The sequence below is a fragment of the Physeter macrocephalus genome, chromosome 5, assembly GCF_002837175.3.
Source record: "Physeter macrocephalus isolate SW-GA chromosome 5, ASM283717v5, whole genome shotgun sequence".
NCBI lineage: Eukaryota > Metazoa > Chordata > Mammalia > Artiodactyla > Physeteridae > Physeter > Physeter macrocephalus.
In genome coordinates, this window is record NC_041218.1 from 29854562 (window position 1) to 29869515 (window position 14954).

The 14954-nt window shown below is 36.9% G+C and overlaps 1 protein-coding gene across 9 annotated transcripts in view; it reads right to left on the reverse strand.

The window, feature by feature from the left end:
* CPED1 (cadherin like and PC-esterase domain containing 1) overlaps nt 1–14954 on the reverse strand; it is a 327103-nt gene that overhangs the window by 172408 nt on the left and 139741 nt on the right. For all 9 annotated transcript variants that reach the window (XR_003679745.2, XM_024131668.2, XM_028489828.2 and 6 more), the window contains exons 12-15: nt 13140–13210; nt 11482–11532; nt 6817–7003; nt 5643–5811 (exon numbers count right to left, since the gene is read on the reverse strand). Coding sequence is in view for 8 of the 9 variants with exons in the window: in XM_024131668.2 (XP_023987436.1) it covers nt 5643–5811; nt 6817–7003; nt 11482–11532; nt 13140–13210 (478 nt within the window). In the remaining variant the exon portion in view is untranslated. The remainder of the gene's footprint in view (nt 1–5642; nt 5812–6816; nt 7004–11481; nt 11533–13139; nt 13211–14954) is intronic.

Consider the following 14954-nt stretch of genomic DNA (forward strand, 5'->3'; position numbering starts at 1 on the left):
ATATTTTGTAAGAGTTTGAGAAGGATAGGTGTTAGCTCTTCTCTAAATGTTTGATAGAATTTGCCTGTGAAGCCATCTGGTCCTGGGCTTTTCTTTGTTGGAGGATTTTTGATCAGAGTCTCAATTTCATTGCTTGTGATTGGTCTGTTTATATTTTCTATTTCTTCCTGGTTCAGTCTCAGAAGGTTGTGCTTTTCTAAGAATTTGTCCATTTCTTCCAGGTTGTCCAGTTTATTGGCATAGAGTTGCTTGTACAAATCTCATGATCCTTTGCATTTCTGCAGTGTCAGTTGTTACTTCTTTTCAATTTCTAATTCTATTGATTTGAGTCTTCTCCCTTTTTTTCTTGATGAGTCTACCTAATGGTTTATCAATTTTGTTTATCTTCTCAAAGAAACAGCTTTATTTTTACTGATCTTTGCTATCATTTCCTTCATTTCTTTTTCATTTATTTCTGATCTGATCTTTGTGATATCTTTTCTTCTGCTAACTTTGGGGTTTTTTTGGTTCTTTTTTCTCTAATTGCTTTAGGTGTAACGTTAGGTTGTTTATTTCAGATGTTTCTTGTTTCTTGAGGTAGAATTGCATGGCTATAAACTCCCTCTTAGAACTGCCTTTGCTGCACATCGTAGGTTTTGGGTCATTGTGTTTTCATTGTCATTTGTTTCTAGGTATGTTTTTATTTCCTCTTTGATTTCTTCAGTGATCTCTTGGTTATGAGGTAGTGTACTGTTTAGCTTCCATGTGTTTGTAGTTTTTACATTTTTTTTTCCTGTAATTGATATCTCGTCTCAGCATTGTGGTCAGAAAAGATAACTGATACGATTTCAATTTTCTTAAATTTACCAAGGCTTGATTTGTGACCCAAGATATGATTTATCCTGGAGAATGTTCCATGAGCACTTGAGAAGAAAGTGTATTCTGTTGTTGTTGGATGGAATGTCCTATAAATATCAATTAAGTCCATCTTATTTAATGTATCATTTAACGCTTGTGTTTCCTCATTTATTTTCATTTTGGATGGTCTGTCCATTGGGGAAAGTGGGCTGTTAAAGTCCCCTACTATGATTGTGTTACTGTCAATTTCCCCTTTTATGGCTGTTAGCATTTGCCTTATGTATTGAGGTGCTCCTATGTTGTGTGCATAAATACTTACAATTGTTATATCTTCTTCATGGATTGATTCCTTGCTCATTATGTAGTGTCCTTCTTTGTCTCTTGTAACAGTCTTTATTTTAAAGTCTATTTTGTCTGTTATGAGAATTGCTACTCCAGCTTTCTTTTCTTTTATATTTGCATGGAATATCTTTTTCCATCCCCTCCCTTTCAGTCTGTATGTGTCCGTTGGTCTGAAGTGGGTCTCTTGGAGACAGCATGTATACAGGTCTTGTTTTTGTACCCATTCAGCCAGTCTGTGTCTTTTGGTTGGAGCATTTAATCCATTTATATGTAAGGTAATTATAGATATGTATGTTCCTATTACCATTTTCTTAATTGTTTGGGGTTTGTTATTGTTGGTCTTTTCCTTCTCTTGTGTTTCCTGCCTCGAAAATTTCCTTTAACCTTTGTTGTAAAGCTGGTTTGGTGGTGCTGAATTCTCTTAGCTTTTGCTTTCCGTTGGTCTGAAGTGGGTCTCTTGGAGACAGCATGTATACAGGTCTTGTTTTTGTACCCATTCAGCCAGTCTGTGTCTTTTGGTTGGAGCATTTAATCCATTTATATGTAAGGTAATTATAGATATGTATGTTCCTATTACCATTTTCTTAATTGTTTGGGGTTTGTTATTGTTGGTCTTTTCCTTCTCTTGTGTTTCCTGCCTCGAAAAGTTCCTTTAACCTTTGTTGTAAAGCTGGTTTGGTGGTGCTGAATTCTCTTAGCTTTTGCTTGTCTGTAAAGGTTTTAATTTCTCTGTGGAATCTGAATGAGATCCTTGCTGGGTAGAACTGTCTTGGTTGTAGCTTTTTCCCTTTCAACAGTTTAAATATGTCCTGCCACTCCCTTCTGGCTTGCAGAGTTTCTGCTGAAGATCAGCTGTTAACCTTATGGAGATTCCCTTGTGTGTTATTTGTTGTTTTTCCCTTGCTGCTTTTAATATTTTTTCTTCGTACTTAATTTTTGATAGTTTGATTAATATGTGTCTTGGCGTGTTTCTCCTTGGATTTATGCGGTATGGGACTCTCTGCGCTTCCTGGACTTGATTAACTATTTCCTTTCCCATATTAGGGAAGTTTTCAACTATAATCTCTTCAAATATTTTCTCAGTCCCTTTCTTTTTCTCTTCTTCTTCTGGGACCCCTATAATTCGAATGTTGGTGCGTTTAATGTTGTCCCAGAGGTCTCTGAGACTGTCCTCAGTTCTTTTCATTCTTTTTTCTTTATTCTGCTCTGCAGTAGTTATTTCCACTATTTTATCTTCCAGGTCACTTATCCGTTCTTCTGTCTCAGTTATTCTGCTATTGATTCCTTCTAGGTAATTTCTAATTTCATTTATTGTGTTGTTCATCATTGTTTGCTTGCTCTTTATTTCTTCCAAGTCCTTGTTAAATGTTTCTTGTATTTTCTCCATTCTATTTCCAAGATTTTGGATCATCTTTACTATCATTACTCTAAATTCTGTTTCACGTAGACTGCCTATTTCCTCTTCATTTGTTTGGTCTGGTGGAGTTTTACCTTGCTCCTTCATCTGCTTTGTGTTTCTCTGTTTTCTCATTTGGCTTAACTTGCTGTGTTTGAGGTCTCCTTTTCAAAGGCTGCAAGTTCATAGTTGCCGTTGTTTTTGGTGTCTGCCCCCAGTGGCTAAGGTTGGTTCAGTGGGTTGTGTAGGCTTCCTGGTGTAGGGGACTGGTGCCTGTGTTCTGGTGGATGAGGCTGGGTCTTGCCTTTCTGGTGGGCAGGACCGCGTCCGGTCGTGTGTTTTGGGATGTCTGTGATCTTATTATGATTTTAGGCAACCTCTCTGCTAATGGATGGAGTTGTGTTCCTGTCTTGCTAGTTGTGTGGCATATGGTGTCCAGCACTGTAGCTTGCTAGTCGTTGAGTGGAGCTGGGTCTTTGAGTTGAGATGGAGATCTCTGGGAGAGCTTTCGCCATGTGATATTACGTGGAGCTGGGAGGTCTCTGGTAGACCAATGTCCTGAACTTGGCTCTCCCACCTCAGAGGCACAAGCCTGATACCTGGTTGGAGCACCAAGACCCTGTCAGCCACACGGCTCAGAAGAAAACGGAGAAAAAAAGAAAGAAAGGAAGGAAGGAAGGAAGGAAGGAAGAAAAAATAAAATAAAGTTATTAAAATAAAAAATAATTAGTAAAAATTAAAAAAATTTTAAAGTAATAAAAAAAGAAAAAGAAAGAAAGAAGAGAGCAACCAAACCAAAAACAAATCCACCAATGATAATAAGTGCTAAAAACTGTATTTAAAAAAAAAAAAAAAAAAAAAAGGACTGACCGACCCTAGGTCAAATGGTAAAAGCAAAGCTATACAGACAGAATCACACAAAGAAGCATACACATTCACACTCACAAAAAGAGAAAAAGGAAAAAAAAATATATATATCTATATATATATAAAGAAAAAAAGGAAGAGAGCAACCAAATCAATAAAAAAATCTACCAGTGATAATAAACTCTAAATACTAAACTAAGATAAACATAAAACCAGAAACCAGTCAGTTGCATACAGCAAACCCCAAATCTACAGCTGCTCCCAAAGTCCACTGCCTCAATTTTGGGATGATTCGTTGTCTATTCAGGCACAGGCTTCTTGGTGGTGGCAGCAGCAGTCTCTGGGGTCCACGCTGATAGCCGCGCCCCGCGCCTGTCTCTGGAGCTCGTTTTGGCGGTGCTCTGAATCCCCTCTCCTCGCGCACCAGAAACAATGGTCGCTTGCCTCTTAGGCAGGTCCAGACTTTTTCCCGGACTCCCTCCCGGCTAGCTGTGGCGCACTAGCCCCCTTCAGGCTGTGTTCACGCCGCCAACCCCAGTCCTCTCCCTGGGATCTGACCTCCGAAGCCCGAGTCTCAGCTCCCAGCCCCCGCCCACTCCAGCGGGTGAGCAGACAAGCCTCCCGGGGTGGTGAGTGCTGGCCGGCACCGATCCTCCATGTGGGAATCTCTCTGCTTTCCCCTCCGCACCCCTGTTGCTGCGCTCTCCTCGGTGGCCCCGAATCTTCCCCTCTCCGCCACCCACAGTCTCCACCCACCCGTGAAGGGGCTTCTAGTGTGTGGAAACCTTTCCTCCTTCACAGCTCCCTCCCACTGGTGCAGGTCCCATCCCTATTCTTTTGTCTCTGTTTTTTCTTTTTTCTTCGGCCCTACCCAGGTACATGGGGAGTTTCTTGCCTTTTGGGAGGTCTCAGGTCTTCTGCCAGTATTCAGTAGGTGTTCTGTAGGAGTTGTTTCACATGAAGATGTATTTCTGATGTATTTGTGGGGAGGAAGGTGATCTCCACGTCTTCCTCCTCCACCATCTTGAAGGTCACCCCCTCCTACCTTTTTTTAAAGTACACCTACTAATGTCTTTAAGAATAATGGTTCTGTCCTGCTTTAGACCAATGTATACACCACTGTGAAATTCCCTTTGAGTTGGTGGTAGTTCACAAATTATGGGTATATAGTTTCTTGAAAAATAAAAATCTCAGCAATGAGTACCCTTACAAAATAGTGTTAAATTCTTGAGAAGAGATGAGATTGTGGTGGTGGTGGGTAGAGGGGAGAGAACACTCTATATGGCCACTACATTTAAGAAAACATGGTATCCATCCTACTCACTGAGGCCCAGTCAGCCATTTCTCTCTTTTATTAACCATCTGTGGTTCATACTCCCACTAGCACATCAATCACTGAGATACGACATAGGTGCAATTATTGTAAGTGGATTAGTAGATATGCTAAGAGTATCAATTACTACTTCCCTGGAATCACTTGTAGCCAGGGTGTATGATGTAGGCAAATATAGAAGGTTATACACAGACTTCTAAAAAATGAAAGCACAGAAGAAAGAACCACCAAATAAGACAAAGTCTCTGGGTAATGTTCACCCTCCTCCAAAATCAACAGGGCTACAGAATGGTATGTGTTGCTCACTGGAGCAACTACAAACTTTAGAAATGATTAAGGTACAAGAAGTGAAGGCGAAATGTATCTACCCAAGGAAATTTAATTTCGTTCATCTGGTATCCCTTTTGTAAAATTGTTTCATAAATTTTCCTCTTATTCTTTAAAACAAATTCCACTGAATCTAGTTTAAAATTTCAAAGTAGTTCCAGGGACAAATCCAAGAAACACAGCACAATTTAAACAGGAAATGTAAAACCAATTTCATAACTAAGTGCGAGTACTCAGACATTTTTTTCAACATTAACCACAATAAATCCACTGAACACTATAAGTGCAGGGAATAGCCACCACACTTAAAAGAAAATCATTCACAAAAAGGTATCTTAGATACCTTTTTAGATATCTTAGATATCTAAATATATCTTAGATATCTTAGATACCTAGCTGGTACTCTTTTTTGAAATGAGACCACAATTATTTGGATTTGAAAGCATCCACTTTTTTCTAATAATTTTCATTTGGCCTTTTTCACCTGGGTTAAAGGATCACTCCCAATTCAACCCATGTGCAAATGTAAAATTCACTTACCTGCAGAAAACCACATGCTGCGAAGTCCTCAAACAAAGGCAGACTTGGACGGTCTTCTCTATAGATGGTGAGTTTGTATGTGATCAGGGTCTCACCTTGGATTGGAGATTCATCCACCACAAGCATTGAGATTTTGTTCATCCCTAAGCCCAGAGGGTAGTTGGCAAAGCTGGAGAGAGAATGAGAGAGAGAAACAACGCAAATTGATTCATACATCAATATTTATTAAATGTATACAATTTTCATTAAAAACAGATAAGATCTGCACCATTTCATAAGAAACCTAAAATGTGAAAAAACTATTTTAACTTATGTTTCATTGTGCTTTGTTATACCAAGAGTTATCTTGCAGAGCAAGTCATGTCCCCTATCAATTACAGGGAAGGGAACTAATATTATTAACCACCTGTCAGGGTCATACATTATCCCATTTAATACTCACAACTCCATACAAAACTATGATAGTTCCCATTTTAAATATAGTAGAGTATGGTAGAGTCAGGGTTGGGACCCAGGTTGGCCTGACTTGAATCCTCTTTTCTCTCTATTACACGTTCTGAGCTCCCAGGAATGTTGGGTGCATTTCTTTCCCTACAACGTAGGAAAATGAGTATATTTCTTGCCATGGACATGGCATGTCATAAAATTCTATCTTCTGTTCAAATTATAAACCAAAGAGTTGATGACTCTCAAGAGAGTCAATAGAAAAAAATCCCATGAGACTAAGAAAGTTAGTGTTACTATGTCCACAAATTGTCACCAACATGTTTATTAAGTAATCAACACCTGAATCTTCAGAAACTTGAGGAGTTGGGTTGGGGGAGAGGAGGCTACTGTTCAGAAGGGTGAACTCTTCAACTACCTAAAAACATGAAGATAACAATAAACTCAATTTCCCCTGAATGAGTCCTCTTTACTACTTTTCATATCACAAGATCCTCTCTTGTTACAACATTGTTACAAAGATTAAACACAAAGATTGTTAGTAGATCAGTAGAGCACTCATGTGTTCTTTTTAACCACATGGCATCTGTAAAGCCAAGGGATTTCACACCCTGGCAATCCCTCCAACAGATCTTGTGCCTCAGGTTTCCTGAACCATCTTCAAAGGTTGCTTCCAAGGTGTGCTTCCCACTATGATGTCTCCCCTCAGCCCCTGTCAGCTCCTTCATACCTTGGTCCTGCCCGGTCCTGCAGGTACACCTTGCACTGACACTTAGAAGTCTCTGCTCCAATTGTCAGCGTTACCACATCAAATGGGACTTCAGAGTAATAATCTTTGATCTTTGAGCTAAATTCAGGATTTAGTTCCAAATGCGGATGTGTGAAGATCTGCTTGATATGACATTGTGCATCTTTATCTGTTTAAAAAAAACAAAACAATGACAGAAACGCCTGTGGCATGGATAAATGTTTAAAAATCATATATGATTAAGGTTTTTAAAATTCTTTTGAATAACTTTAGTGGTCACCGCTGATTTTCCATTTGGTCCTCTGGTCATAGTTGATTTGTGGCTTCAGCTGGGTTTGCTATTTGCCAAATTTTGTAGACCTTGCCTCATATAACAGTTGTTGACTTTAGTTGATATTTTTTGCTCAGCCTTTAAAAGTTTAAAGGCACAGAAGGTCAGAAAATGTCTCTCCAGTGGATTGATAACATTTCATAACATTTACTGCATATATCAAGCAACTGTGTAAATGGGGGGGAGATGACTCTGTGGGGTGGTGACAGAAGGATACCAGCAGGGAATAAGGAAAATTTCTTGACGGGAAGTGTCATTAAACTGCCATTGGATTGATATGTAGCTTACAGGCAGGAGGGTGAAGCAAAGAACGTGAAATCCAATATCATGCCAAACACTCAGACACAAAAACATGAGACCCCCTCCATACTCTGGCCACCTTAACCTAAGAAAGTACCCTAAAGTATAAGAAGGAAAGGCTATCCTCTGCTCAACCCTGTTACAGAACCTAGCATATTATTTCATATAATTGATTCTAAGCCATTTAAAAAAAAGTGTTTCTATTTGATAACTCAATTTTTTGCAAAAGTATCTTAGTGAGAAAAAACTAAAAACATATTTCTAGGCACATACACCAGCCACTGCTAAACTATACTGCGTTCATATTTGAAATAAACAAATTACTCAAAAGCAACTGTTTTTCAAAGAAATATTAACAAGTATTTTGTGCCAGAAATACTTTTCAATAGTCAACAAAATTCCAGTAAAGGTAAACATAGGAAATTCTATAAAAACCAGTAAAATGAAAATGTCTTCTGTTGCCTTTAAATAAGATGTTCAATGATGTTTAACGTAGCGACAAAAAGATAACACCAAATTTGTAACAGGAAGCTATACACCTGCACTTAAAGAAAAGTCGATTATCCTGTTAACTGCTGTCTCTTCCTCTATTGTTATAGAGCTATCACAACAGTTTTTCTAAAATCAAATCTGATGATTTGGCTTCAGTTCCTTAACAGTTTCTCATCACTGCCAGAACTAGGCCAAGCTCCCAATAAAGCTTACAAGGCATCTCATAACCACTTCCTTGGTTCTCCTTCCCAGCTCCCAACACATCCGGGACTTTGTGATTCAACAATACCAAAAGTTTTATATTTCTTTGCCAGACATGGAGACAGATGCATCACCAAATCCATGGCAATGAATACCACCAACTTTACAGGTGTTTCATTCTAGTTCTGAGAACTAGGTGTCAGCTTAAATTCCCATCGTGCCCTAAAATAATGAAAGTGAATAAATGTGTGTATTTCTGACCCACGTTCTAGGATAGTTTTCTCAGCTGGTCAAAGAAAAAACTACTCTGGTACAAATTAGGAACAATAATAATACAATAGATATATTGTAATTTCTTTGCAGGAAAAAGTCAATACAAATTAGTCAGTTTGGTTGAATAACTCAGTGAATTGGGTAAATACCTACTTGATTGATTTTACTTGTTATGAAAGATTCTATCTGGGTGACAGATGTAGGTGGACTTCATCTATAATTTCAATAATCCTACCAGCTCCTAAAATTTTTTTATAATAAAAGAGAAAAAATGAAAGAATAAGGGTGAGACTGTATTATTAGATTTAATCTTGAAAAGGACCATAGCTTTTCATTTGAATTCAACCACTTATTAATAACACATTCATTTTTTCGTCAAAGATTTTTTTTTTCTGGCATAGTCTATGTTCAAGGCACTGAGATAAGCACAGTAAAAACAGGTTATTTTTGGTCATGAGATCTGATTCAAATGGAGACCGTGAACCCAATCTAACACTTTAAACAAGCTGGAGTTCAGGGATGTGGAATGCTTTCAAAAGCACCATTTCTTAGGCAGAAAGGGAATATAAATACGTGCGCTACACTTTTATGCTCAGAACCAGTTAGATGAATAACAAAGTGGAAGATTTTTTTTCAAAATAGTAATCACAGGAAATGTATTAATACTTTTTATATATATATATATATATATATATATTTTTTTTTTTTTTGAGGTACGCGGGCCCCTCACTGTTGTGGCCTCTCCCATTGCGGAGCACAGGCTCCAGACGCGCAGGCTGAGCGGCCATGGCTCACGGGCCCAGCCGCTCTGCGGCATGTGGGATCTTCCCGGACCGGGGCACGAACCCGCGTCCCCTGCATCGGCAGGCGGACTCTCAAGCACTGCGCCACCAGGGGAGCCCCTAACTTTATATATTTTTATAAAATAGTCACTGAGAGTTAATTTCCTTGCAGTTTATACTTTCACTTAATAGTGAACATTTTCAATGGGGCCTGCCCATTACAACACTGAAACTCAGCCCTAAATGAAAGAAAATGTGTAATCATTCTCTTAAGCAAGATTTTAGCAAGTGCTTGTTTTTGGTTTCATTAGAAACTCTTCATCTCTGGCTTATGTACTGCATCCTAGACCCCTGCTTGAAAACTGATTTTGTCCTGACATCATCTTCATCTGAATCATCAGTGGTGCTGCCTACCAACATCTGGTGTTTCCTTGGCATCCTTCCCAATCCAGTCCCAACTTGTCTCTGGCCAGCTTACCTTAGCTCTGCAGAGAACCCAATGTGAGGTAAGGTGGTAGCAGGCTGCTTAACATATTTGGCAAGTATATATGGGAAAGCTGTTTGAAGTCTTGGTTGCTTTTAATGGATTTCTTTTAACCCCAGAATTTTGTTGCCCTCTTGAGGGATAATCATAACTCATATTAAACACAAAAACAGCCTAGACACTGAAAGATAATCCCACTTGTTCTAAGGCATCAAGTTATTTTTTTAAATCTTATACCATAAAAATAGGAAGATTAATTTTGAAGACCCAGGTAGGACTAGTTTTTAATCAACATAAAAATATGAACAAAGTTGAAGAGCTTATTTAACGTGTTTGTATCCTCTACCCTATGCTACCTGAAAACTAAAAAAAAAAAAAAAAAAAAAAAAATGAGATTAATTTGTACAATCGTTCCTCTTATAAATGAGAAAACAAAAGACCAAAGAGGTGAAGTGGCTTTCCTGACCTAACCCAGAGCCTGGCACACTAGACCCTCAACAAACGTTCATTCTAATCTTGCTCCTAGTTTTCTCAAAACTAGTCCTTTTCTCATTACACACTGGGTACCAGTCTCCCAAGAGAACTGAGTAGCATGTATTTTTCTAGAAGTGGGAGATTGGATGATAAATGCAGAGAGGGAATGGTGTAAGTGTATCTGTTACTTTTTCCTGATTAGCAGTACTTTATTCAAAATGCTATATTTTTTAATTGGATGTATTTGTTGATTCTATTAAACCAAATTATTGTATCACCTCTCAGCCTATCGTGATTTTAATGATAGTGTTAAAACACAGTGAATGAATTAATTTGCATTTTAGAAGAGACAAATTAGATTTATTAAATTGGAAGACTTTTATTTATCATAAATTAGATCTTAGTCCATAAATTTTATTGTGTTCACCTTTAATGTTGTATCAGAATAGATTTTTTTGTGAAAGGCTAAATTTTCTGTGTATGTTTCAGCACCAGTTATATATATATACACATATATATGTTAAAAAGGTATACACTGCCAAAAAACAAACCTGATAAACAGAATTCTTATTTTTCCATCATATTATTATAGGATATTAAGATAATACATGAGCCTTGGACAAAGAATCTGAAGACCAAGTTTCATGATCCAGCTCATGCATTTAATAGCACTGTGATCTTGGAAAAGTCAGTAAGATTCCCTAGAAAGATATATTTGCAAGACCACTGGAATAATACTGACCAGAGTGAAGAAAATTATTTAAAATTTTAAAAATCAACATAATACTTAAAATGTATTACTATTATATATGTATTTATATTATTGATTATACCTTGGTAAAAAAATTCATGAATTTTAATAAAAGAAATTGAAATTTGGCTTAAAAACTCTCAATTGTTATAAAGAAAACTCAAATCAAGTACTCTCCATTATATCAACAATCTGGGAGAAAAGGATCACTGTTGGGTGGTGAGAGTCCTAAAAATCAATATATAGAGGAGATGCCAAGCTCTTCCATTTGAAAGTCCCCAAGGCAAAGCATTAGCACCGTCAGGGCCCCTCAAAATAAGTTTGGAAGTTACTGTCTTTAAACAAGTTACTGTCTTTAAATACAAAAACATAATATTTCATTTTCAAAAATGGAAAATTAAAAATCTTTTTATACAAAAGTAGCAAAAATGAACTCATTCAGAAATCTCATAACTTCTGAAAATTTACATAAAATACACTATCAGCCTAAAGATGCCCCAATATGATGATTTATTCAACCTGTTGATTATGATTCTGAAGCACTTTCATTGGAACTCACCATTAATGCAATGTATTTCTTTGGTTTCATTAATAATTTGTGGAACTGCAGCTAAAAAAAGAAATGTAAATTAAAAAATGAAACTATTAATCAAAATAAAAAGAATACATATTCAGGTTATCTGAAACTCAGGATAATTTAATAAAACACATATTTTATTATTTAAGTTTTATTACATCAGAAAGAACTTCTAAGTTAAACTGAAAGCTACAGTAAAACAAAAGAAGCTATTTGGTTCAAATTGCAGAAAAATGATTATTTCAAATAAGAAAATATTAAGGGAGAAAAATGAATGGTCTAAATGCCATCTATTGCTTGAAGTTGATCTATCAGAATTCCTCTAGTTCTATGATCTTATGGCTATAATTTCTCAAATCATTAGAATTACATAAATTCCATCCAGTTGGTTCCACTGATATTTACTTTGTTTCTAAATTCAACCATTTATCTAAAAAACTCCTTAATAAATACCAATGGGACAAATGAGTGAATAAAAACAGAGTGCTTAAAGAAATCATTTAGAGAAGAAAAGAATGGTGGGAGAGAGAAAGACAATCAGAACAGCAGTTTAACATCAGCTCTTCCCTGACCTTATTGATTCATTTTATTATCAAACTTTAGCATGCCTCAGAATCATCTGAAGGGCTTGTTAAAATAAAGAATACTGGGCCTTATACCCAGAGATTCTGATTCAGTAGATCTGAATTTTCCAAGCTTCCCAGATGATGCTGATGTTGTTGGTTTAGGGTCTCCACACCCAGAACCACTACATTGGATTAAACCTTGATTTGTAGTAGTAAAACTTCAATATTTTTTAAAAAATGTAGACACAAGTACTTCTTTTCATTTTTCCTTCTGAAAATTAGAAGCATTTTCTTTTCATGTGACATAAAGCTCAGATGTTCTTTAGAAGGAAAAAAACTGAAAATTGAGACAAACTTAAGAGAGAAAATCAAAATCACCATTAATTTTCCTTAGGGTCCATATTGCTTGTAGCCCTTGTTTCATTTAATAATATATCTTAAACATCTTTAATGTATAACTATTTTCCCATAATATTAGAATGGCTTTATAGTAATTTATTGGATGACTATAGCTGAATCCAATCCACCATTATTGCAATAATGGTAGTTGCTATTTTTTTCATTTATTAGTAATTTATGTAATTAAATTTTTGTGTACATTCTTAATTATTTCCTTAAAATGAATATCTGGAAGTGAAATTTCTGGTATGTAAGAATAACGCGCAGGCTCAGTGGCCATGGCTCATGGGCCCAGCCGCTCCGCGGCACGTGGGATCTTCCCGGACCGGGGCACGAACCCAAGTCCCCTGCATCGGCAGGCGGACCCTCAACCACTGCGCCACCAGGGAAGCCCCAAGAATAACTTTTAAAGCTTTTATTACATGTTGTTAAATGGCCCCTTAAGAAAGATTGTTCTAATTTATACACCCACCAGCAACATGAGAATACTCATTTTCCTACACTCTTCCCAACTCTATTATCTTTAAGAGGAAAAATCTTTCCAAATTTGAGGGAAAACAGCATTTTCCAGTTTAATTTTCATTTCTGATTGCTAATAAAGCTAAACATTTTTTATGTTTTTGGCCACACAATACTTGTTTTTCATGTAGAAAGAAGTGGGACTACATCCTTTACCTTTTTTATTTTCAATCGCATTAAATGGTACTTGTGGTTTTTTCATGTTCTCATCCTCTGCGAAAGAATTCCTGTGAATGCAATATCAAACAACTCTGGGTCAATGCACTGAACAAAATTCATGGAAATTACATCTAACACACTATCTTTTTTCCTGTGTGTGAGCACAGTTATTCTGATGAACACAAAGAAAAACTTTCTGGATTTCATTCCTCAAAACTGGCAATCTTGTCTCAAGTGAGGTGGATGGAAATCTCATCATCTCTAATCAGCAGAAGCACATTTGAAGAAAACCAGGGCAAAAAGTCACTCTTTGGTCCAAAAGGGAACAATCTCTGATAGCCTAGGTCCAACAGAAGTGATTCAGAAACACACATTCTTATTGGAATCTGTTTGGCTAAAGTTACAAAGTCTTGAAGCAAGAAGCCTTGGAAACTCTGAGACACAGACTGAGAAGAACATCCATATAATCTAAGAAATTGAAGCGTACCATGCAGAAAGTGACCTATCCTGCCAAGGATTCTATCCTTAAACTCTGATGAACAGGAATGAATTTTAAGGGTTAGTTATATCTTGGTGTGTTTGCCTCATTTTTCTGTTGTATAACTAAATGCTCAGCCAGATTGGCCTTTAAATCCTCAAATTTGGGACCAAAGTAATCTTAAGTTGCAGACAGAGAAATTGCTGGTCCTGATGATAGAGAATACTGGACAGGATGTGACTTCACTTTACTGTGCTGGGTTGTGAGGCTCCATTTCTACTCCAGAGAAACAGAGATAACAATACTGGCCTTACTTCATAGGGATGCTATGAAGATTCAATCAAACGCTCTGTGTTAAATTACATTTTATAAAGATTTATTGTTCCAGATATTGTACTGTACTAGTAGAGATGAATAAGGCATTTTCAATTCCCTTAAAATATAAACATCAGATAGGAAATTAAGAAGCATCAAGGGAAAAAACTATAGTTAATGTTGGGAGGTATGATAATTTTATTACAGTTTTATTTTTAAAGTCTTTTTTTCCCTTTAGTATATGCAATGATGTAATCAGGGGTGAAAAATTATGATGTCTAGGACTTTAAAATACTTTCCTCCTCCGAGGAATGAAGAACTAGATAAAGCAAGCATGGGGTGAGATACGTTTACTTGAAGTTTGAGTGCCAGGCCAAGGTAAAAAAAAAAAATCTCTGATATCATATGAAATAAACACTCTAAGCAAAGCTCATGAAAGATACAACCCTGAAATGCATGTAAACTGAATTTTAGAAAATGTTACTATCTTAATGGAATGGGATGCTTTGTATGTTAACTCATCCTGCAAGTGATTTCTTGTGTAATTTTGTGAATAACTTATTTGTTTTGAAAATGTGTCTTTTCATGGAAAGCATGTGATTAGAGCAAATTACACTTGCTACTTTATTTCCAGTAAAGTGAAAATTAGCAGAGAGTACACACACATTGATTTTAGTGTTTTCATTCTGTTAAGATTTCCACTAATTCTGTTGGGACCTCTGGATTCTGAGCCTCAGGGCACAGACATAAGTGTCACTTTTTCTAAATGTTGCTTTTTTGACTTTATTTCTCCTCACCTTGTTGCTGTAAGCAGATGATCTTTATTTAAAAGGGTGGAGGAAGGCATTAAACCCCACAGGTAGTACAGGTACGTAAAATTGGCTTTATTTGGTATGAAAAACTGGAGATGACCATTGTGAAGATAAGGGCAATTATGAATGACTACACCTGATCTTCCTGTCAGCATGAGGTCCTGGTGTAAAGCACTGGACCACGGGCAAGAGGCCAGGGCCCTAGTC